The sequence below is a fragment of the Notolabrus celidotus genome, chromosome 23 (genome assembly GCF_009762535.1).
Source record: "Notolabrus celidotus isolate fNotCel1 chromosome 23, fNotCel1.pri, whole genome shotgun sequence".
Taxonomy (NCBI): Eukaryota; Metazoa; Chordata; class Actinopteri; order Labriformes; family Labridae; genus Notolabrus; species Notolabrus celidotus.
The window spans coordinates 3,003,164-3,027,428 of record NC_048294.1 but is presented as its reverse complement, the minus strand read 5'-3'; the positions used below and the strand labels follow the sequence as shown (position 1 = coordinate 3,027,428).

The 24,265-nt window shown below is 41.5% G+C and overlaps 1 protein-coding gene across 1 annotated transcript; it reads right to left on the bottom strand.

Annotated features, from left to right (window-relative positions):
- ovol1a (ovo-like zinc finger 1a) lies at window positions 1-14,410 on the bottom strand. The gene is made up of 5 exons (XM_034677132.1): window positions 13,730-14,410; window positions 3,051-3,280; window positions 2,387-2,599; window positions 787-931; window positions 1-698 (listed from the first exon to the last, which is right to left on the bottom strand). The coding sequence occupies exons 1-5, from the start codon at window positions 13,827-13,829 to the stop codon at window positions 370-372; spliced, it is 1,017 nt and encodes a 338-aa protein (XP_034533023.1). The 5' UTR covers window positions 13,830-14,410; the 3' UTR covers window positions 1-369.
- Between the last annotated feature and the right edge of the window lie 9,855 nt (window positions 14,411-24,265).

Below are 24,265 nucleotides of genomic sequence, written 5' to 3'. Positions count from 1 at the left end.
TCAGTTTTTTAATATATTACTCCCTTTAATGAACAAATGTTTCATACAAAATCTCTTCTTACTGTACAGACAAGCCCACAGGAAATATTCACATGCAATACATCAGACATGATAGAGTTCATCCACATCACAACCCCACGTAAATATAAAGATAAGTCCATAACGGTTTGTTGATGCATTATTTCATTATTTAACATCGCAGTTTGCTATTTACAGAAACCCAAATCCATGCACACGTATTTTATTTACACATTCACTCACGCTTTCCCTCACTTTCTTCCACCTCTTCATCTTCATCGTCCATCATCAAACATCCATCCATCCGTCCTTCATCCCCCCCCTGAGTTTGTCCCTTTGATGCTCGTTCTCTTAGTTGTCACCTGACCCCGAGGTATCATCGCTATCCGCCCCCTGAGGAGAGCCGGGGGACGACCCGTCATCCATTCCTCCTCCTCCTCCTTTCCTCAAGGCCTTCCCCTTCAGCAGGTGGCTGTCGGGGTGAAGCGAGTGCAGGTGGATCAGGAGATCGTCCTGAGTGTTTGCCGTGTGGCCGCACTCCTCGCACACGTACAGCTTGTTCCGTCGCTCCTTGTAGGCGTACTTCAGGGTGACGCTGTGGATCTTCTTCATGTGGGACTCCAGGGAGCAGCGCTGGGTGAACGCCTTGTCGCAGAGGGTGCACTTGTAGGGACGGACTCCTGCAGGAAAAACAATACAAAAAATGGTTGATATGCTTTCTTGCATTAGTGTTAATGGAAGCGTGTTAACGTGGGAGTGTGGACCTACCTGTGTGTGTGCGTACGTGTCTCTTGAGGTCAAAGGTGTCGTTGAAACCTTTGCCGCAGAAGCTGCACAGGTGTCTCTTGGTCTCGTTGTGACACTTGATGTGTCTGTTTAACATCCGCTGGTACTGGAAAGTCTTCTGGCAAACCTGCAGCAACAACAGAGGAGAATTTCACTTCACTGTTACACAAGGCCATGAAGGATTTTTCAAATTAAAGGTGCAGTGTGCAGTTTTTTTGTCCCTGAATTAGATCATGCTCAATTTTTGTTGCTGTTGTTGACATCCATATTTGAAAGCCTGCATTTCTGCACTTTTTGCACAGTAAAAAAACAAAGTGCACAAAAACAACAGTTGGTATATGATTAATATTTTCATGCAAAAGTGCAACATAAACAAAATTCTCATTGACCCTCGGACCACTGTTTGTCAAAACCAAGGTAAACTCAAGTTGTCGTCAATTTTTTTTATCATTATTTATTTATATTTTTTAACATTATATGAATTATATTTATTTTATACAGCAGCTGAACAAAGACAAATACTATGGGGAACAGAGAGAGAGGATGACAAGCACTAAATGGTCTTATCAAACTGGCAACCAGTGCAACCAAGTACTTTTTGTCTTTTCTATTATCTATGTATTTAAATATATATATATTTTTAAGTTATATTTTTGGGCATTTTTACTTTCAATGGATAGGACAGCTGAAGAGAGACAGGAAATGTGGGGAGTAGAGAGAGGGGGAGGACATGCAGGAAATAGTTGAGACTGGAATCGAGGCTATGACCTCTGCAATGAGGGCTATAGCATCTGTATGTGGGGTGCTAGGCCAATGGCGCCCCTGTATTTAAATATTTTGACATTATTTTAAGTTGTCTGCTTTCAAAATAAAACACCAATGCAGCCTGTGATTGCTACCTTTAGCTATTCTAACCATAAAGGTGGAAATGTTACAAATTAAGGGGTTAATTAGAAATAGTAGACAACATAGAAGCCATTGTCCTCAGCTGCTATTCTAAGTAATAAAGACAAAATGTGGTTATTATTCTGATTAGTTAAAAACAAGTAGCTCGGCTTGCTGTGTGTCTTTAGACTGAGCATCACCATGGTGTGTCTTACTATGTTTAGATCATTGCTTTCATGTGTTTCTAATTCTAATTAGTTAATCCTGGAGGGAGTATGTGTCAGGGTAGGGGGTTATTTGTTGTTATGTATTTCGTGTGTCATCTGTGGAAAATGTACAAACCTCTAATTTTGGATGTGACTGTTTTTCTATGTTAAAATCAATAAACAAAGTTTAAAAAAAAAAAAAAAAGTCATGAATAAAGGTTCCAAAGTGTTATCTCAGTAACTATATATTTGTTTGTTCGCTGCTGTTTTCTCTTTATCTGTTAAAAACAGCCGATATGGACACGATTGGAAGACAGGGATTGGTCTCCATTATTAAACTTGTTTACGATGTCAACCTGAAAGCTGATCCCTTCAAGTAAATTAAATCACACACAAAGTAACTTAAATATAAACATGTTGTTTACTTTAAAGGAAATGTTAGCTGACTTCAGGTAATAGAGATCTTGAGGTACAGGAGTCTGTCGGCTCACCTGGCACGCATACGCCCCGTTCATCCCCGGTGGTGAACTCTGACTTGTTGATGAGGTCATCATGGAGACATCTTCCAGGGGGTCAGGGGTTGTTTTCAAAGTGACTGGCATCGCAGTGGTGGTGCGTGTGGTTACAGATGGAGGGGAGGAAAGGGAAGGAAGGGAAGGGAGAGAGAGAGGGAGAGCGGAAGGAGGTAACTCGCCTGTAGTGACCTGAGGTGGAGAGAGAACGGAAGCAACAGTTTTTAAGTTTTTAAGCTTAAGTCTGATGGTTTCAATTACACCTGATATGGAAATAAACCAACTATTTTTAAAGTTTAAAGGTGACAAATGTTAAATAACGGTACAAATAAAGATGGAGACACCAGGTTAAGGGGTTTAACCATCTGTATTTCAACAAGTTTGATCAATAAACGTTGGTTTTTAACTCCCAATCGCCTATTTTTCGCAATCAGAAATCCTTTTCGTGACATAAGAAGAAAAATACTGCAGATTTGAAGTAAATGTTTCCAAAAGACACCACCTAAACTGCTCCACAACAACAAACATGCATACTTAAATGTTCTCTCCAAGATTCTTTACATCATTTGAGCCAAAACTACACCAAAAAGTTACCCAATTGCTGGAGTACCCCCCACTGTGCTCCACCTCCCTGCTTCCTCACCTTGATTTTGGACCGGACGTACGTGGAGTTGCTCTGCGCCCTCCTCCTCACGTCCGTCCTCTCCACAGGCGGCGCCACCGGGCTCTGCGGCCGTCCCAGCATGGTGCTGGACGGCAGCTCGGCGTGCGTGTGCTGGTCACTCAGAGATTGTTTGGTGAGGCAGAGCGGCGCCGTCTCTGCGATGCTGGCTTCGATCTCCATCATTAGAGCGGAGGTAGGGAAAATGGAGACTGTGAGGAGAGAGAGAGAGAGAGAGAGAGAGGGAGTCAGTTAATGAAACATGGAAGTAGTGTGTTTTTTGGGGGGAGGACAATTAAATGTGATGCATCTGGTCACATAGATCATTTAATAGTAGGCTAAGCTGGGACATGAAATGTGTCCTGGAGTGAGGGAACAAGGAGAGAAAGAAGGGAGTCGAGATTTCCCAACCCTCAGCCGGCCTGCACCGCTTCATATTTGCACGATCCCTCAATTAGCAAACATGCCGAGTCAAATAAGTGTATGTATTTGTGTGCGTGGGTGTGGGTGTGCACACGTCTGGCCTATTGTTTAATGCAGCTTATTTTGCACGCACATACATGCCCCAAATACACACACACACACACACACACACACACACACACACACACTGCGTTACCATTGCTGTTAGACTCGTCAGACCAGACGGTCTTGCAGCACCGGCTCTGTACCTTCCTCAAACAATCCACCTCCAGAGGGGTGGATGCCTGACGCTCTCTCTGTGTGGGCGAGCAAATTATAACAACACAACACTCTGAGGCAGACACAGAGAGATGTGAGGTCATAAAAACTTTTAAGGCCAAAGACAGATTTATGAACAGGTTACTGGACTGAGGGGTCAGGGTCTGGTCTAAGTGATCATTTCTGGGCCATAGGGCTCAAAGCAACAACAAAGAGACACACAAATGGTCAAACCTGAACATTATGTGATGACAAAAACTTCAAACCGACTAAGAGAAGACAAAATAAGCACCATAAAAAACCAAAGGATGCAGGAAAGACGAGAACTTTACCCTGAGGAAAGACAAAACACCCAAAGCAAGACCTAAACTGATTAAAAACCGACACAAAGTGACCTAAAGGAACTATAAAGAAACACAAAAATGGTCAAATTGAAACCCTATCTATTAACAAAAAGGTCAAAGGACCAAGAGAAGACAAAATAAGCACCATAAAAAACCAAAGGAGGCAGAAAAGACAAGAAAAGAAGCTAAAATGACCTCATAGGAAAGACAAAATCCCAATAGAAGACTCAAATTGATTAAAAACAGATGTGAAATGACCTAAAGGGGACTCAGACTTGGTTGGGGACCACTCGCACATATTTTGGGATTGCCCAAGGTTGCTTCCTTTCTGGAAAGGGGTAAAGAGCGAGATTGATAAAGCTCTGGGAATTGATTTACTATTCACCCCAAGCCAGTTTCTTTTCAATCTAACCCCTGAAGACAAGTACACCAGAGACCAAGAGTACCTGTTACATATTCTCTTGATGACTGCTTGGAAATTGGTGACAATAAAATGGATGAATTCACAACCACCTACAGAGGTACAGTGGGAACAGAAGCTGAGGGAGGTGTATGGAATGGAGGCTTTAACTGCTCAATTACAATCACGGTCTGATATCTTTGTGAAGAGATGGCTACAGCAACATATCTCTTTAACTAAAGGGAAGTGTGCATTGTGCTATAATGTCTTAGCTATCCACTTACTTATTTTTCACTTGTTAGTTTTATTCAGCTTTCTAGACCCCAGTGTGTTTTCTTTTTCCTCACACTGTCATACATATTCTGTGATGCCGTCAAGGAATGTTCTGTGTTGTGTTTTTTCCATGTTTAATGAAAAAAATAAAGAAAGTTCCCCCAAAAAAAGTTCCTCAAACTAACCTAAAAGAGACACTAAATGGCCAAAAGTCATAATGAATAAGAACAAAAGTTATCAAGGAACAGAAAGACAAGCGAAAGGGACGTTCAAAATAACAAAAAACAGCAAAATAACCTCAAAGACACAGAAAACAATCCAAAAAGGACACTAAATTACTGGAAAAAGACTCCAAATCAATAGATTAAACTGAAAAAGAGACAGAATGATAATACTAATATAATAATAGTAAAGTTTATTTATAAAGCACTTATCAAAACAGACGTTACAAAGTGCTTAACATCATAAAAACCCACAATAAAGAGAACAAAGCAAAGGGGGGGTATGGGCTGGCAAGACAATTTAACAATTTAAGAAGAAAAAACTAAAAGAAAAAACTACTAAAAGCAATTAAAACAATTAAAATCAGTAAAACAATAAAACAATGAGTGAATAAAAAATGGATTAAAAATAAATGTAGCATCTTGGATAAAACAATATTACAGGAAGGCCTTTCGATAAAAATGTGTTTTCAGATTTAAAAGAAGATCCTGATGCAGCTCGCCTGAGATCCTCAGGCAGGTCGTTCCACAGTCGAGGAGCCTGCACAGTAAACGCTCGCTCACCCTTAGACTTCAGCTTTGTGGCGGGAACTTTAAGCAGGTTCCTACCTGAGGATCTGAGGCTGCGCCCGGGCTGGTAGGGTGACAGCAGATCACACGTATATTCGGGGGCCAGGCCGTGAAGTGTTTTAAAAGTGATAAGTAAAACCTTAAAATCTATTCTAAAAGCAGAACAACAAAGAGGTACCAAATCATAAGCTCAAAAGAGACACAAATAGACCTAAACCAGTTGTTCTGCTCCCTAATGAAGGGTCATAGAACGCCTCTATAATCCTGTGCCCAGAGGCCCACCGCCTCATCACCTGTCCATGTCTCTTAGGCGTCACCATAAAGGGGCCCACAGGCCGGTTTTTGGTCCAGCTCAGGGAGGACAATGAATCAGTTGACACTTCAGGGCGTCCATCAGATAAAAGTCAAATGAAAATGCAAATAAAAGCTCCACGGCGAGCAAAGACGAGTTAACGGTACGCTGCGACTCACGCTCTCCGAAGTCACATATCTCCTTCAGTATGGATGTCAGAGAGTCATGATGGTGGGGCCATCAGGTACTAACAGAGTCCTTACTGTGGAGTGTGTGTGCGTGTCAGAGTGTGTTAAGCTCTCGTGCTTCTGCAAAAACTGGGACACGAATGTTACGCCGTATGAAAGTATGAAAACAGCCTCCAAGGATGAATGATGTGTTTCATTTATGGTGACTTCTACCTTGAATAATGTCTCTAAATACTTTGGTAGAGGCTCCATCAACACACTTTCTTCCTCACGTCTTTAAATCTGTCTCAGTTATTCCGCTGTGCTGATAGTCTCTGCGGTGACGGCTGCTGGCTGGAAATTTAATCTCACCTCGTATTGTTTGTCCACCCCTCCTTCTTCTCCCTCTGCCATGAATAAAGTGTGTGTGTCTCTGCTTAGGTAAATGTGTGTGTTTGAGAGATAAGGTATGAGGGGGTTTAAAATCCCCCCCGACGAGAAGGGAGAGAGGAGTGCAACTCTTAATGCTTCATATTCTCTCTCCAGCAAACAGGCTCAGAGAGAAGGAGCCAACAATGGGGAGATAACTTTCTCAAACATGGTGTGTGTGTGTTTCTGTGTGTGTGTGTTTGCTCAAGGCGTACTGTCTGCAGCAGCAGTAGGCTGTCAGTAGGGTCCGTTACATTTCCTCCCATCCAATAAACATTAACCTCACAGCAGCTTGAGGACACTGGAGAGCAGAGACCGTCAGTGTCACTCGATGAAGAATGATCCAAAGATGATCAATACAGCAACTCATCCTGTGACAGTTTGGCATTTCAGTGGAAAGGTCTTGCCAAAAAGTTAGGTGAGAGGACGGATAGGACTAGTTTAGCTTAGCTTAGCATAAAGACTCAAAACAGGTGGAAACTGCTAGCATGGTGTGTCTAAAGCCTGATTTATACTTCTGCGTTGAATCGACGGTGTAGCCTACGCTGGAGGTCCGCGTAGCTACCGTACCTACGCAGATTCAGATTCAGATTCAGACAACTTAATTGATCCCAAGAAGGGCAATTCATTTACAGCTTACCAGACAACATTTAACATCTTCAACACATCCATCATATATGCATGCTACAAGTCACAAGTCAAGCAGTGGGTCTGTACATGGGACCAGAGGGTCTGTGGAGGACAGCTATAAGTTAATGTAATAAATAACAGTAAGATACGACAACGATTAACAGACAATATAATCTCTTGTCATAGCGATGTTATTCAAAATGACTACAAAGACTGCTGCTAAGTTTAAAAGCCTGAAAGCAGACGGGATAAAAGATTTTGATTAGTTCTCCTCACAGGTGCATAAAAACGGCGAGCTGAAGGCGTCAGTACGAGCTCGGTACGAAGGACATGTAATGACTGGCTGGTAATGTTTTTCGCTTTCTTCAGCACCTGGTTCTCCCAGAGGGAACACAAGTCCCTCTGTTTAATTCCTGTAATCTTGGAGCAAACTTTTACCCCAAAAAATCCATTTCCTGTTCATGGGCGAGACATGTGTTTTTGATGCACCGCCTGAAAGCCTGCCACGCCCACAATTTTAGTCTGAACGTTATGCCTTTAATGATTTTGAATCGTCAATGTGTCTGCTATAGGTTGCCCTTGGTTTGGACTGAATTAGAGAAAAACCCTCAGACGAGTTCTCAAAAGTATGCACCCTTATTTGGGCGCCATTTTGAATATTCAAAGCTAGGTGGCGCTCTTCCTGTTGAGTTTCGGATATAGGTGTAAGAGGCTTTTTTGTGCATCCTGATGCCATGAATATGCGTATTAATTTTCAAGCATGTAGCTCAAAATAACCTCTATAATGGCCGAGGCCTATGCACGTAGCTGGCGGCATTGTTTCCCACATTTACAGCACTTCTGGGATCCCTGCACATCGGCCGTGTATTTCATCCCCTCCTCTCTAGTCTTCATGTAATCACATCTGTGTGATAAACAGCAACTCATAGGAAAGACAAAATCCCAATAGAAGACCCAAATTGATTAAAAACAGACTGAAACGACCTTAAAGGGACTCAAACTAACCAAAGAGAGACAAAACAGCCAAACAGCGTGACGAATAAGCACAAAAACTATCAAGTAACAGAAAGACAAGGCAAAGGGGAAAACTGCCTGCTAACACCTTTAAAGCTCTCTGATTAAAATGCAAAGTGTCCTGTACGAAGTCAGAGGTGCACAAACAACAAGATGAAGTCTCCACAGGTTGTCTGAAAGCCTCACTGACATCACTGCGTCCAGGCAGAGGGTGACCACATGTTCACACCTCCAATAGTCACACTTTCATTTCACCACTACTGTTACTGCACCAAAGCATCATCCAACCTCCTCTACTGTTCCCCCTGCTACTACAACATGCTAACTGTCTCCAACAAAAACAAACTCACACACAGCACAAACACTGCCACCAAAATCATCCGCCTCCCCACACCCAACCTGTCTGACCTCAACAACAGAGCCATCATACGCAGAGCACGGACTATAACACTGGACCCCCAACACCCCCTCTACTCAGTCTTCACACTACTCCCCTCCGGTCGCAGATACAGATCCCCTTACTGTAGGCGAGCCCGGTTTGGCAGAAGCTTTGTCCCATCGGCCATTGCACTGCTAAATAGAATGCCACTGTAATGGGTCCGGTGTGTGCATATATGTGGGATGAGGTGCACCATTGCTGTGAGGCTGGGTGGATGTTTATTAGGGCCCGAGCACCGCTGGTGGCGAAGGCCCTATTGTAACCCTAAGGGTTTCATATTATAGGAGATTGCAGTTTTGGACCCCTGAACGTGAATGAAAGTGCAAGTATTTTTGCACACTCATCGGGCCTGGTGAAAATTGCAAGTTATTATAGGTCTCGTAAAAAAAAAATCTGTAGCGCCCCCTAGAGGTAAAAATAACACCCTACGCAATCAAGTTTTTTGAGCTACATGCATGAAAAATCTTACACATATTTATGGCATCAGGACGCACAAAAAAGTCAGTGGCACCCATATTCAAAACTCAACAGGAAGAGCGCCACCTAGCTTCGAACATGAAAAAATGGGCCAAAATGGGTCCGTGCAAGGGTGCATACTTTTGCTAATTTCTCCTAAAGCTTTTCTCTGATTCAGTCCAAACTCGGCACATTCTATCGTAAACACATTGACGATTAATACAAAGTAAAGGCATTCCGTTCAGATGAAAGTTGTGGGCGTGTCGGACTTTGGGGCGGGGCATAAAAAAAAAACGTTGGAAAATTGATTTTTGTGACTTTAAAATGCACGTAATCTCACCTCATCCAACACACTCGTCAGTCCTGGGGAAAATTGCGACATTTTATGGGTTTCGCAAAAAAAGTCGAAAAAATGTGCTCACTAGCGCCCCCTACAGTTTTCAAAAAACCCTCTTATTTTGAGCTACATGCTTGAAAAATTTTCCGCACATTTATGGCATCAGGACGCACAAAAAAGCCTCTTGCACCCATATCCCAAACTCAACAGGAAGAGCGCCACCTAGCTTTGAACATGAAAATGGTGTCAAAATAAGGGTGCATACAAACGCTATTAACTCCGAGAGCTTTTCTCCGATTCAGTCCAAACCAAGGGCAACCTATAGTAGACACCTTGACGAGAAAAAATTATCAGAACAAATTTTGATCAGACAAAAAATGTGGGCGTGGCATGCGTCGAGGCGGGGCATCAAACGCACATACAGCTTTGAATGTGAAAAACGGGGCCAAAATAAGGGCGCATACTTTTGAGAGCTCCTCCTAGAGTTTAACTCCGATTCCGTCCAAACAAGGCACATTCTATAGCAGACATATTGACGATTAAATTATTGTTAAAGGAATTCTGTTCAGACTAAAATTGTGGGCGTGGCACTCTGTCAAGTTTGGAGGTTTTCTTGGCAATCTGCCAAAAACTTGGAACATTTACGCCATCTAAGCCAGTATATACTCTCAGATCTAGCTTTCGCATCATGTGGTGGCAAATATCAGACGGCGGTTTACGTGTGGCGGCGGCTCACGTAGGCGGCGGCTGCGGGTGTGCGAGGGCCCGTTCATCGCCGCTTGCGGCTTTAATTGTTTATTGTGTTCATACATGTATTCCTGTACAGACAGTGGCAACAAATCTCCTTATTAAGGACAAATAAAGATCTATCTATCTGTCTACCACATCAGGATTTTTCCTCCATGCACCAAACTGTTTGTGTTTGCTTGTTCCAAAATGACTCTGTATGTCTGCATTTCCACCTTAGGCAGCTCTAAAATGCAGCCCACTAGGTTCCTGGTACTTTTTGAAGGAACTCTCCTGGAGCTCTCTCCACCTTTCAGCTACCCTGCCTGACGTTACACAGCCCCGTCCTCTCAGTACAACAAGCTTGGCTTTTATCTACTGGTTGCATATCGTGCATACATCATTTTTGATAATGTTGCTTCTGGTTGCCAAGAAAAGCAAAATCTCAAAAAGGGGAACTATTTTTAATTTCTCACATTCTTATTAGGAAGGATTATCACCTCTGCACACTTAGCTGCATCCTTTAGAGAGTGTGGGAAGATGGATCAGAAGAGAACCTTTCTACTCTATTCTAGTTATGTTTGAAGAATGTTTTGATGCGTTCAAAGACTCTCTCATGCTGCAGTTTATTTTAGCTTCCCCACTTGAATATCTTAGAATCAATCAAGAAAGCTTTATTGCCAAGTGAGCTCGCACACAATATAGAAACCTAAAATCTAATCTCAAAATTCTAGATAAAAATCAAAATACTATCTGTACAAAGAAAGGTAGAGAAGTACTTTTAAAGACATGAATAAGTTGAATTAGCCTCAACCAGAGTGCACAGTTTAGTGGAGGAATTTCTTTCCTGTGATGCTTTTTGTTCAACATTGAACTCCCTGTGTCATTTCCTCAGTAGTTTAGATTGGCTCCAAATAAACCACCTCTGTTTACCTGGTGACTGTCAACACACTCCTGTGTTGTTGTGTTAGTCAGGGAGGGTTAAACCGGGTTGGCCGGGGCTCTGGTGGTGGTGGTGACCCATCAGGAACAGGCTCAGATGCATGTTTGTGGCTCAGGAGATAAAAATAAACTCCAACACAAAACAAAAACTATCCAAACTGATGGCATCTGAGGCCTCGTAAAAAGTGTTCAGAGGGCCTGTTCCTGAGGGCAATTATCATACCTCTGTGACTGTGTGTGTGTGTGTGTGTGTGTGTGTGTGTGTGTGTGTGTGTGTGTGTGTGTGTGTGTGTGTCCTCCTTTCACACAAAAACACATGTTAGGCAGGTACGTCAAGTAACGGCACATACCTGAAACTGTAGCTGAAACCGTTGCTGGGAGTGTTAACTCTGGGTAATTACGTACAGACACACAGATTAGTTTTAACCTTTAAGGGACATTCTCATGAATTATAATTATAGTGATGAACATTTTTACTTATTTCTAAACAATTGATTCTTATTTCAATTTATTTTAGAGTCAAAACTTGCATTAAAACAAAGTTTAGGGGTTAAATTTGACTCCAGGAAAAAAAGTCACAGTTTGTTTTTGTTGTGCGTAAAGAGGAAGAGCTTCTGTTCAACCTCTGACATGCTCACTAACTGTGTCCTGATTCGTCCCTTCATGCATTGTAAACCCCCTGAAAACCAAGATTCGTTCAGTTCGTCCACATGTTCCGGTTTCAAAACCTCCAGAGAGGATGTTGAAGTCAATGATTAAAAGCTAACGGTGAGGAGAAGCAGAGGAAAGGGGACAGAAAAAGAGAGGGAGAGGAAGGGGGGATGGTTGGAGAGAGAGGGTGTAGTCCGTTACTTGTTATCTGATACTGACGTGGTCTTACAATAAAAACTCAACAATGGGGATTGTTCTCAATGAGAGGTGGACTCCCCTTCACATGTCATTTAAATGCAAAGATGCAAAGCGTCACTTTGACAGGCTGCTTGGGTTGCTGTTACAGACAGGACAGTTATTCCTTCATTCTAATATTAAGCTGCATTTACCCTCCTGTTATGTCCTATTTTAGGCAGTATATGCCCTCCAAACCAGCTGAATACTGCATGAAAATCTGGGCAGGATGTGACAGAAGAGGTGTCTCATTAATTTATCAACATCACTTCATAAAAATCAAAAATGTAAAATAAAATAAACAAAAATTGAAGTCATGTGAAACTATTGTATTTATATTTAGGGCTTTCCAATGTGCATTAAAACAAGTTTTAACATGAATTTTAATGTAAAATGAGTGAGTTATCCTCATTGAAGAATGATCTGTGAGAATTAAAGAACACCAGTGCCCTAAATATTGATTTAAATGGTTAGTAATGGAGTTAAAAATAAGATTAAAATAAATGTTTATTGGGATTTTTTGGGGGTTCTGACACTTTTGGATAATTGAAAATGCCTTGGGTCAAATTGAACCAGGAAAATGATTGCTGTTCTGGAGAAACAAACATAACAGGAGGGTTAAAACAGTGGATTCTACTCCCACTGAGGCCTAAAGTGAATCCAAAAAAAATCACAACTGAGTCCTCAGATTTAATCCCAATCCCCTCACCCACTCATACACCTCATTAACTCACCTGTTAGACTACATAATAAGGCTACTTTTACACTGGCTACCGGTCTGTCAGAGAATTGATTTTAAAATATCACTGTTGGTTTACAAAGCACTAAACGATACATTAGTGACCTCTTGACACACTATGAACCATCCAGACCTCTGAGGTCATCTGGGACAGGTCTGCTTATTGTCTCAAGAGTTAGGACTAAACACGGCGAGGCATCCTTTAGTTTTTATGCATCAAATATCTGGAACAAACTACCAGAGAACTGCAGGTCTGCTGCAACTCTCAGCTCCTTTAAGTCAAAGCTGAAGACTTTTCTGTTTGCTGCTGCTTTTAATTAAATCAAATAATTATGTGTTTCTTAAACTGCAACTTTTTATTCTTGACAATCTAATATGATTTTATGATTTTTAATGACTATTTTTAATCTAATTTAAATGTCTTTTAATGTTCAACTGATTTTTAACTGTATTGATCATTTTATGTAAAGCACTTTGACAGCTGAAATGCGCTTTATAAATACATTTCCCTTGCCTTACTTTTAAGCTTTTATATAGGAGTCAAGCTTGTTGAAGTAAGGAAGCTGCAATCTGGGGTTGAAGGTCGACTTGGGAAAAGCAACGGGCCTTCTGATAGCTCACAGGCCGCAGTGAGCAATGAGATGGCAAATATCATAAAGATATGAACATAAAAGTGAAGACATGCAGGGTTAGTTTTCATTATTATGTGTGCTTTAAAATATTAAGGTTGATTTTTTTTATGTTTATGCACTTTAAAGTTGGATTAAAAATGAGTTGAATATTAAAAATGAGGGTAAAATAGGCCCAAAAAGCCAAATTACGCATTTGAGTCCAGCACACAAGGCAGTGCACTGTCTCTCCACAAGCCCTCTGTGTTTCCCGTTATTCCGGATGGCCCCGGACTGCAGCTGCCCCGTTACAATCCCAACCAGACCCGCACCCCTCAGCCACACACACACTCCTGCTTTCACCCAAAGTACACGAAAACCCCTGAAACTGTGCGTAAAAGCGCCAAATTACGCGTAAAGTGACATTAAACCCCACTCTGAGGTCTCCTTCCTTCTGTTTTTATTCCTGTCACTGTGGGTAAGCTTCACTCCAGTGGCGTGGACTCACCTGGGATGTAGACGTCCCCTCGTTCATGATCAGGTAGCTCGCTCCAGTTCCGCTTTCCCGGCGAAACGTTCGCCTTCTTCACCAGAAAGGCCCTCGGCATGATCAATTAAAAAATTAAGTCCCTTAAATGTGAAGAGAAGAGTTGTGTTTTTGGAGTTAAAGTTTCCAAAGGCAGGAAACTCCGAATATGGAAGAAAAGAAAAGAAAAATGGAAGGTGTCGGCCCCTCTTCTCCTTCCTTCCACCTTTTTTCTCGCTTCGCAAGTCCTGATCCGCTTTATCTCCTTCTTCTTCTTCTCCTCCTCTCACACACTTTCTCTATCAAGCTGGTTTCGTAAATGTAGATCCAGATCCAGGAGTGTTAGAGAAGTCTTTGTTCGTCCGGACAGGTGAGTCTCTGGCCAGGTGTGCAGCCCGGACAGGTAAAGTCGAATAATACCGAGTGCGCTCTGGAATAACGGGAGTGTGAGAGAGAGAGAGAGGGTGGGAGGAAAGAAAACACTCTCTCACACTCACACACACACACACACACACGCAGAGTCGACAGAGGTGGGTCAAAAAAAAAAAAGCAGCACAGGTACTCATTTGAAAAAGCAGGAAACAAGCGCCACCGCGCATGCGCTCCAGAAAATAACGGTGACAACAAGCTGGAGGCAGCCTGGGTTAGGCCCTCTGTATACCTGCTGAACCGGTTTACCCCTCCTCTCGCGCTCTCTGCCTCACTCCTTCCTCCCTCTCTTTCTCCATTCCGCTTTAAGGTGTGGACCAATGACAAGAAGACTTTTAGGGGGGGATAAAGAGTGTGTTAGGACAGGTACACACACACTCAAACACACACACATTAATAACCTGCACACATTCCCTCTGAGTCTGCATGAGTGTAACAGTCAACTGCCAACAGGGTGTGTTTTATTATTATTATAATATGTAACTCCACCCAGGGAATGGAAACCTCCAGAACAGGACTTGATTAGATTTATGTGATGACAGGTGATATTTTTAGACACAGGTGTCCTCTCTTTGATCGTTTCTGTGCTGAAATATGTTGAAGTGTTTCAGGTTTCCCAGCTTCTGAGAGGTCAGGGATGAGGCTGAAATGATTATGATGAGGATTTATTGGATTAAGTGGGTAGTGATGCGTTCAGTGGCAGCGTTACATCCTGTGTTTGGGATGTTTCACTCACACAGTTCAATGAAAGACCTCAGTCATAACAGTTAGAGCTGCAACAAGAGGCGGATGCTTCTATAAGGATGTTTTTTTCACTTTATCCAGTCGTATAAATCACAGCAGATGGGATTATAACTCCCTGTCTGACTGGCAGGAAAAAAGAGGGAGCACATCACACCTGTGCTGCATGCTCTCCACTGGCTCCCAGTCCGTCACAGGATTGACTTTAAAGTTGCACATTTAACGTTCAAGGCCCTAAATGGATTGGCACCATCCTACTTGGCTGATCTCCATGTTCACAACCCAACCCGAGCACTGAGGTCAACAAAAACCAGCTGCTCCTGGATGTGCCTAAAACAGGGCTAAAAACCCGGGGGGACTGAGCCTTTGCAGCAGCGGCCCCCAAGCTCTGGAATGGCTTGCCACTCCACTTAAGATCGGCCCCCACTGTTGAATGTTTTAAATCTTTGTTGAAGACACATCTCTTCTCTTTGGCCTTCCCCATAGGAAAATAAATGTAGAGAGAAGATCTCAAAAGTGTTTAATTTATGTCTCCTAGGCAACAATGAGATCTGTTTGAAAGCAAAATGAGACTATAGCTTATGTCTCCTGTTTCTCATTCTTGCCTCCAGAGTCTCAGCTTAGTCTCCCTTTCAGTTCAAAAGGAGATCTGGTCAGAATCTGAAATGATTCTCAGGTATTTCTCAAGTGTTGTGACTCCTTTTGAGCTCAGGTGGAGAAATCAGGGAGCTCTCTCAATTGTCTCAATCTAACCTTATCCATTTGTTTTTGTCAGACTCAGTTTTTGGGTCTCAAGTTGAGCTCAGATGGAGCAAAGAAAGAGCCTGAGCTCATCATTTATAGTGCCCTGCAAAATTAAGATTTCAATGTAATCGTCCACAAACTTACAATTCTCATTCAAACATTTGAACCACTTCAAGATCAGCTATTTAGATGTGAAATGATCTCTTCTTTGACTTCACAGTATGGTCCTTCCTTTACAAGTCTGTTTGGAGCAAAACAACTTCACAAAGATTTAGTGTGTTTGAGAGAAACTGCAAAAGATAGAGATTTCATACCAGGTATGACAGACCATTTATTTAAAATATGGGCCGCAAAAGGGCTGACCAGATTTATCCAGATTATTACAATTAAAGAGGTGGATTATTTTGGGCGCTGGTGGCCTAGCGGTCTAAGCGTCCCACATACAGAGGCTATAGTCCTCGTTGCAGGGGTCACCGCTTCGATTCCCGGCTGGTTGACCATTTCCTGCATGTCTTCCCCCGCTCTCTACTCCCCACATGTCCTGTCTCTCTTCAGCTGTCCTGTCAAAAAGGCCAAAAATATATTTTAAAAAAGAGAAGAAAATTAGCCATTAATGAGATCTATCATTTAAGTCTCAAATAAGACTCATGTCATGGTCTCAACTATTTCTCCTTGTGAATTTTAGGAGAAACTAATGAGAACAATTTGAAACTTGAATGAGGCTGAAGTGAGAATCTCAATTTTGTCTCCAGAGACTTAGAAGAGAAAGCCTTGAGCAGTAAAATTTTCCTCTGGGTCTCCTCGTGAAGAGGACAGTAATATCCTGCTATGTTGTTGTTTATTTTTGTCTTCATGTACTTTTGACTTTTTACCTTGTGAAGCACTTTGGCCGACACTGGTTGTTTTTAAATGTGATATATAAATAAAGTTGACTTGACTTGACTTGTGCTGTCTTCAAGTATGAGGTCTTTTGTGTTTAGTGAGGTTGCTGTGGAGAAATAAACAAATGCAGACAATAACACATCTTTATGCTCCTCTAAAAGCTTGCTTTCCTGCAGTCATAAGACATTCAAGTCAAATAAGGTCAGGGTTGAGGTGAGGAGATGACTCTTTTGACTTGATTCACTTCAGGATCTGAGAGGAGACAGGAATATTGAGACTTTAAAAGTCAATTAAAGACCCATCTGTTAAGTCTGGCTTTTCTGTAGGCTTATTTATAACTTCTTTTAATTTATCATTTGATATTTATTTGAATATTTAATTGTTGTTAAAGCTGCTGTGAGGAACTCTTGTTTTGTATCGATTCTGGCGCCCCTTGTGGACAAAGCGATACCTCTTATCTCTTGTCCTATACATGCAAAAGTAGTGTTTTCAACAAAAACCTCATCCTGTTGTCTTCAACAGTCAACTTCATCAGGCAATGTGATTATTTTCCATGAAAACAGTGAAATAAAGTCTGTTTCTGAAGCGAGATGTCCATCATCTGGTCTGACACCTACCCCCTCAGGGCGGTTTCAGGCATTAAAAATGACAGCAGAGAAGGTGTCAGTGTTGCTGCTGATGGACTTGTTTGCTATTGAAGGTAATAAAGAGGCATCAGTATCATTTTCAGTCTGTTTCTCAGCCAGTTCAAAACTCCTCACAGGGCCTTTAATTATTTTTAACTCTTCAATTGTTTTATTTTTTGCTTCTTTTTTCCTGGCTGCATAAACATTACACAGAAGTGACAGCGTGGACAAAGGAGACACCAGACAGAGTGATGAAGCAGCAGAGGAACTTCCCTGTAATACATGCAATATAAGTATCTAAACCTGTTACCTGTTTGTACTGAGATACACTGACAGAAAGAAGAGTATATGAAAGATATGATTACTGTGGAGCTGTGGGAGGAGGTTACACTTTTTTTACTTTTATTATTTATGTCAGACTTTTATCTTTACCTCTTTTATTGTCTTAACTCGTCATGTTTTATCTTTTATTTACTTGATTTGATTTGATTTGATGACTTTATTTCGAACATGTAAAAGTAAAAAATACAATAAAAAAAAAGCAGAAAAGAAGAAAGAGTTATACAAACATAAAATAAAAAGAAACAGTTTTACAAAAGAAACAAAATCAATATTAGCAAGCAGTGAAACAATTTACTCTACATGTACGAAAAGGAGTAGGAAGAAGTTTAAAACTTATCTAATCCTACCCCGGAGATGTAATCATTGTGCTGGACCAGAAAGAGCACGCTGTTTTCCAGAGACAAGAGGATAATTTGGTAATGAAGATGAAGATCAAACTCGCTGAGGCTCTGTGTGGTTTCAAGAAGACTGTTTTAACATTAGACGACAGAGCGCTCATCATCAACTCATCACCAGGTGAAGTAATCAAGCATGGTGACATCAAATGTGTTCAGAGTGAGGGCATGCCGGTTTACAAGGAGCCTTATGAAAAGGGACAGCTGATCATCAAGTTCCAGGTGGGATTCCCAGAGAAACATTGGCTCCCAGAACATCTCATGTTCCAGCTGGAAAGACTGCTCCCTCCTAGGGATGATGTGATGATCACTGATGATATGGAGGAGGTAGAACTCATTGAGGTGGATGAGCAGTCGCAACAGAAAAGCTACAGCAAGGAAGCTTATGAGGAGGATAAAGAAAGTCCCAGAGGCGGAGTGCAATGTCAGACTCAGTAATTTTGTTACTTATTTCTTATCTATTTCCCTTTGTTGTTTATTTATATACATTTTACTGCAATTAGTGTGCATTAGTCTCTACTTCTAAATCCATTTCTGCTTTATGGTTGGTAATGATATTTTCCAATTTTCTATTTTTTTACTTATATTATTATTTTTTCAATCGCTGTAAAACACTTGGAATTGCATTTGATTTGCATGAAAGGTGCTTTATATATAAAGCTTGATTGATTGATTGATTAATTGATATAAAAAAAATCCGTAGATTATTTGGGACCAAAACATCTTTCAAAAATATCCTAAGATTCAATATTGCTCTGGGTGGTGAGGAAAGTGTGTACAGAGCCAACAAAGAGACAAATTCAACTCTTGAAATTCCTACAAAAACAAGTCGCTTCGTATTTAATATACAACATGAAAAAATGTGAGGAAGTCAAGATTATGTATGAAAAAAAATGCAACTGCTTTCTTCACTTTTTACCTTTTTAACACAATAAATTATGTTATTCATATGAGGAGGATTGTAACATCGACTCTCTTTCCATTTTCAAAACACATCTCAAAACACACCTTATCAAACTGGCGTATTCACTCTGATTACACCTTTTCACTGCACTGAATCTAATCAAACCAAGCCAGAAACCTTGGTGTAGTCTTAGACTCAGACCTTAATTTCAGCAGCCACATTAAGACAATTACAAAGTCAGCCTACTATCACCTTAAGAATATATCAAGGATTAAAGGACTTATGTCTCAGCAGGATGCAGAAAAACTCGTCCATGCATTTATCTTTAGCAGACTAGACTACTGTAACGGGGTCTTTACAGGACTCCCTAAAAAGTCCATCAGACGGCTGCAGCTCATACAGAATGCTGCTGCTCGAGTCCTAACAAGGACCAACAAAGTATTACTCCAGTTCTTAGATCTCTACACTGGCTTCCTGTCTGTCAGAGAATAGACTTTAAAATCCTGCTGATGGTTTATAAAGCACTGAATGGTTTAGGCCCAAAATACATTGCTGATCTGCTACTACTTTATGAACCACCTCGACCTCTGAGGTCATCAGGTACTGGTCTGCTTTCAGTTCCTAGAGTCAGAACGAAACATGGTGAAGCAGCGTTTAGTCATTATGCACCACATATCTGGAACAAGCTCCCTGAAAGCTGTAGGTCCGCTCAAACTCTCACCTCTTTTAAATCAAAGACTAAGACTTTTTTATTTCCCACTGCCTTCCTATCTTAGATTATTTTAACTCACTTTAAATTAAAATTTTAATGTAATTTTTAATATATTTCTAATTTTCCTTTTCTTTTCTGTTTTATTATATTTGTCATTTTAATTGTGTTCTTTTATGCCTGTCTGAATGTCTCCAATGCTTTTAATGTTTTAATGTAAAGCACATTGAGTTGCCCTCGTGTATGAAATGCGCTATACAAATAAAGCTGCCTTGCCTTGCCTTGCCTAATCCTGATCATTGTCCTTTTTTTTTACACTGTGGAAACTAATTTTTATATTGTTCTTGTTCAAAAACTCTGCCCTGTTTGGTTTATTTATTTATTTATTATTATTTAAAGAAAAAACTTGTATTTTTAAATGTAGGATACAGCATTTCCTTGTCATACAACACTTAACTGAATATAATAAGAATCAAACATACTTTATTCATCCCTAGGGGTGAATTTGGGTGTTACAGCTGCTCTAACTCACAGTATAATTGAAAATATAAGATATACATGTGTGGACAGAAGATCTCAGGAAGAAATATGTATAATTTCTCAATTCTATATACAAATGATGAAAGAATAAATAAGACATATAGCAATAATTACTCTAAAAATATCACAGTAAGTGTAAATATGAATTTGTTACAGTGTGTGCATCCATATATGAGAACGTACAGATATGTGTTGGAGTTTAAAGCAGTTTTTAGGGCGCTGGTGCTCTAGTGGTTCCAGTGTACCCCATATACAGAGGCTAGCAGTGGTTGCTCTGATGTATCTCAGAGTGATGATACTGCACTCAGTGATGTCTTTGTTAACTGCAGTATCACAGTTGTTGATCCGTCTTAACATCACAGCTAAAAAGACAAACATCAGCCTGAATGTGAGAACGACTCCTTCACAGGTCGTTATGTACTCCACCTTTCACCCCCTGCTGTGTGTTTACAATCCCCCCCCTGCTTCTCCACTGCTCTCTTGTCTTTGTAATTAACACGGCACACGCCCAATAACATGCCCCAAATTTCTACTGTAAACGCCTCTGCTGTGCATACAGATCCATCTATTGAACATACAACAACAGAGAAACAACACAACTATGTGTCCTATAGGTACAGTTCAAGACCATTGAATAAGTCTTTTAGCACTGCAGTAAAGTCAAATACACTACTATACCATAACATATGATAAGATGTAGTACAATGTAGCAGGACAGCTGGAAAGCTCCTTACAATACAATTTGAGAGAATGCTAACAATGCTACATGGTATGATGCAGTGTCATGTAAGACAAAAAAATGTTAAGTTTTTATTTTTCTTGACCCTGAAATATTCACTGAGAAAGAGATAGAGTGATTTTTGAGCCTTAAAATGATGTCTCTCTGTTAGAACTTAGGATATGATATGATTCCAAGCCTTATGATATTATATATAACACAATACAGTTATTAATATAGAGTCCAATAACATATGACACAATAGGGCATGTCCAATAGAAGATATTGTACAATGAGGTATGATAACATATACGATACAATGTGATGCAATGTGATACAGTATGACAATTAGATATAATGCAATGCAATATAAACAGTATAACACCAAAAGCTTCAACACATTCAAGAGTTAATTTGCAGAAACAGATAACTCACTTTTAAAAAATTTAAAAACATATTTCTTCTATTAGCTTTAAGGTATTATCAATCAACTGAAGTTGTGTGGCCTTGCCCAAGTCAAAATTTCATTACTAATTAGAGGTATCTTAAAAAATTAACTTTATTAAAAATATATATTAAAAAGAAATGTGATTTTTTTTTTAATTAAAAAAAAAACTGAGTTATCTGTTTTTTGCAAATATTTTATGGTTTGGTACAGAACGACATGATACAGCAGGATATGAGATTTTAATATTTTAGGAGGTTCTTTGATTCCTGGATGAAAAGAAGGTAAGTTTGTGCTGTTGGTAGTTGTATTTGTGATCAGTTAGAAGGATATGGTTCCCAGTCTGACTTTGAAGTGATGGATACAATACCAAACAATAAAGTCATCCATCTGTTCGGGGTCATGGGATGCTGGAGCCTATCCCAGCTGACATTGGGTCGCCAACCTATCACAGGGCAAACATGGAATAGAGAGACAACCAGTCACACACACACTTTAGAGTGACCTAGTAAGCGGTTCTTGGTCTGTGAGAGGAAGCCAAAGTGCCACGCACGCACTGGGAGAACAAGCAAACTCCACACAGACAGGCACCTACCCAACCGGGGATTTGAACCAGGAACCTTCCTGTTGTGTGGCAACAGCACTACCCACTACCCAATGCACCACAATGAGACCCCCAAATAATACAGGTGTGACAAAAATGGTACAATACAAAATACGTTACAATACGATGATATGGGAGGTTTAAATTACTTGTTGATAAGTTCCTCAGAGGTATCTTTTTTTTCTTCCAGTAAAATGGTGAAAAAATATATTTTTAAGTATGGTTTCAGAAACATCAGAATCAGAATCAGCTTTATTCGCCAAGTATGCTTGAACACACAAGGAATTTGACTTTGGTAAACTGTGCTCTCTTTGTACAAGGCATAAGAATAGGAATAAGAATAAGAACTACAATAAAAAATAAAATGAAATATAATAACAATAACCTTAGCTATAAATACAAAGAAACAACAAATAGCTTGACTAATATGTACAGGCTAAAATAATATGATAAAGTGCAGTGGTGAGTTGCAGAGGTAGTTTTACATTATAAAATAGAAGTTAAATAATACAAAAAATAGAAATATGGAATTCTGCTTTGAGAATTGTTGCATTGTGTATCTACATGTATATTTACAGAGAGTATTTATCTGACAGGTATGACACTGTTATGGTTTAGTGTTCATCAGAGTGACACCCTGGGGGAAGAAACTGTTCTTATGGCGGGTTGTTTTGGCGCACAGTGATCTGTAGCGCCTGCCGGAGGGGAGGAGTTTGAAGAATTTGTGTCCAGGGTGTGAGGGGTCAGCGGTAATGCTCCCTGCCCGTTTCCTGGCCCGGGACCGGTACAAGTCCTGGATGGGGGGCAGGTCGACACCGATGATTTTCTCTGCAGTCCTTATAGTCCGCTGCAGTCTGTGTTTGTCTAGTTTGGTTGCAGAGCCAAACCAGACAGTGATGGAGGTACACAGAACAGACTGGATGATGGAGGTGTAGAACATGATCAGCAGCTCCTGGGGCAGGTTGAACTTCCTGAGCTGACGCAGGAAGTACATCCTCTGCTGGGCCTTTTTTCTGATTGTGTCTTTGTGGGAGGTCCACCTCAGGTCCCGGGAAATAGTGGATCCCAGGAACCTGAAAGAGTCCACAGTAGACACAGTGCTGTTCAGGATGGTGAGGGGGGGGAGTGGGGGGGGGCTTCTCCTGAAGTCCACTGTCATCTCTACCGTCTTGAGAGGGTTCAGCTCCAGATGGTTCTGACTACACCAGAGGGCCAGCTGTTCCACCTCCTGTCTGTAAGCAGACTCGTCTCCGTCCTGGATGAGACCGATGACGGTGGTGTCGTCTGCAAACTTCAGGAGTTTCACCGAGGGGTCTCCTGAGGTGCAGTCATTGGTGTAGAGGGAGAAGAGCAGTGGGGAGAGAACACATCCCTGTGGGGCGCCAGTGCTGATGGTCCGGGTGCTGGATTTGATGCTCCCCAGCCTCACCTGCTGTCTTCTGTCCGTCAGGAAGTTGGTGATCCACTGACAGATGGAGGCCGGCACTGTGAGCTGGGTGAGTTTCTGGTGCAGGATGTCTGGTATGATGGTATTGAACGCAGAGCTGAAGTCCACAAACAGGATCCTAGCGTAGGTCCTGGGGGAGTCCAGGTGATGCAGGATGTAGTTCAGACCCATATTGACTGCATCCTCCACCGACCTGTTTGCCCGATAGGCAAACTGCAGGGGGTCCAGCAGGGGGCCTGTGATGTCTTTCAGACATCATCTGATGCACAACCTTGGACACATCATCAGTGTTGTTCCCTGGAATCACTGGGTGTTTTGGGTCTTGCAACAGACACCGTCCTCCAGGCGACCTGACCGAGGCATCAGACCCCGGCCTGTGTCCAAGTGGGGGCAGTAGAACGCCACTTGGACACAGGCCGAGGCAGATCAGACCCCGGCCTGTGACCAAGTGGCGTTCTACTGCCCCCACTGCTCTCCCCTCTTTAAACCAGAGCCATCTGGAGGCTTTCTCTGCTGCCTCCACAGTGTTGTTGATGGCTCTTCTCCAGTTGACTCTCAACCCTGTGGGCCTTGCTCAGGGATCGACTGCCCACTTCCACTGGCATGCACCTGGTCTTCCACCCGTTCCTCTGACAGTCCTCCACCAGCTCCTGGTTGGTACTTCTCCCTCTCGCACTGTTAGCTCCAGCAGGATCAGTTGTCTTGTGGCCTCCAAGGCCAAGATGATGTCAGGTCTCAGTCTGGACTGGGTGATGTGTGGTGGACTTTTCAGCTGCCTCTCCAGGTCAACTGTCATCGCCCAGTCTCGGGCCGTGGAGAGCAAACCAGCAGAGTAAACCAGCATGTAACAAATCCCAGTTTGCTTTCTGAGTCAATAGTAGTAAGGGCATTTGTTGGATTTAATCAGGTCCATTCCTGCAGTGAGTCATTCCCCTCAGTAATACTATTGTGCATCATGACAGGAGCTCATACTTGGTGTTCTTGTGGTTTAA

Coding starts and splice junctions, on each gene's coding strand:
- ovol1a (XM_034677132.1), bottom strand. CDS start 13,829: ATGCCGAGGGCCTTTCTGGTGAAGAAGGCGAACGTTTCGCCGGGAAAG. Junction 3,281..13,729: donor AGGGGACGTCTACATCCCAG/GTGAGTCCACGC, acceptor CTCTCCTCACAG/TCTCCATTTTCCCTACCTCC. Junction 699..786: donor ACACGTACGCACACACACAG/GTAGGTCCACAC, acceptor TTTTTCCTGCAG/GAGTCCGTCCCTACAAGTGC.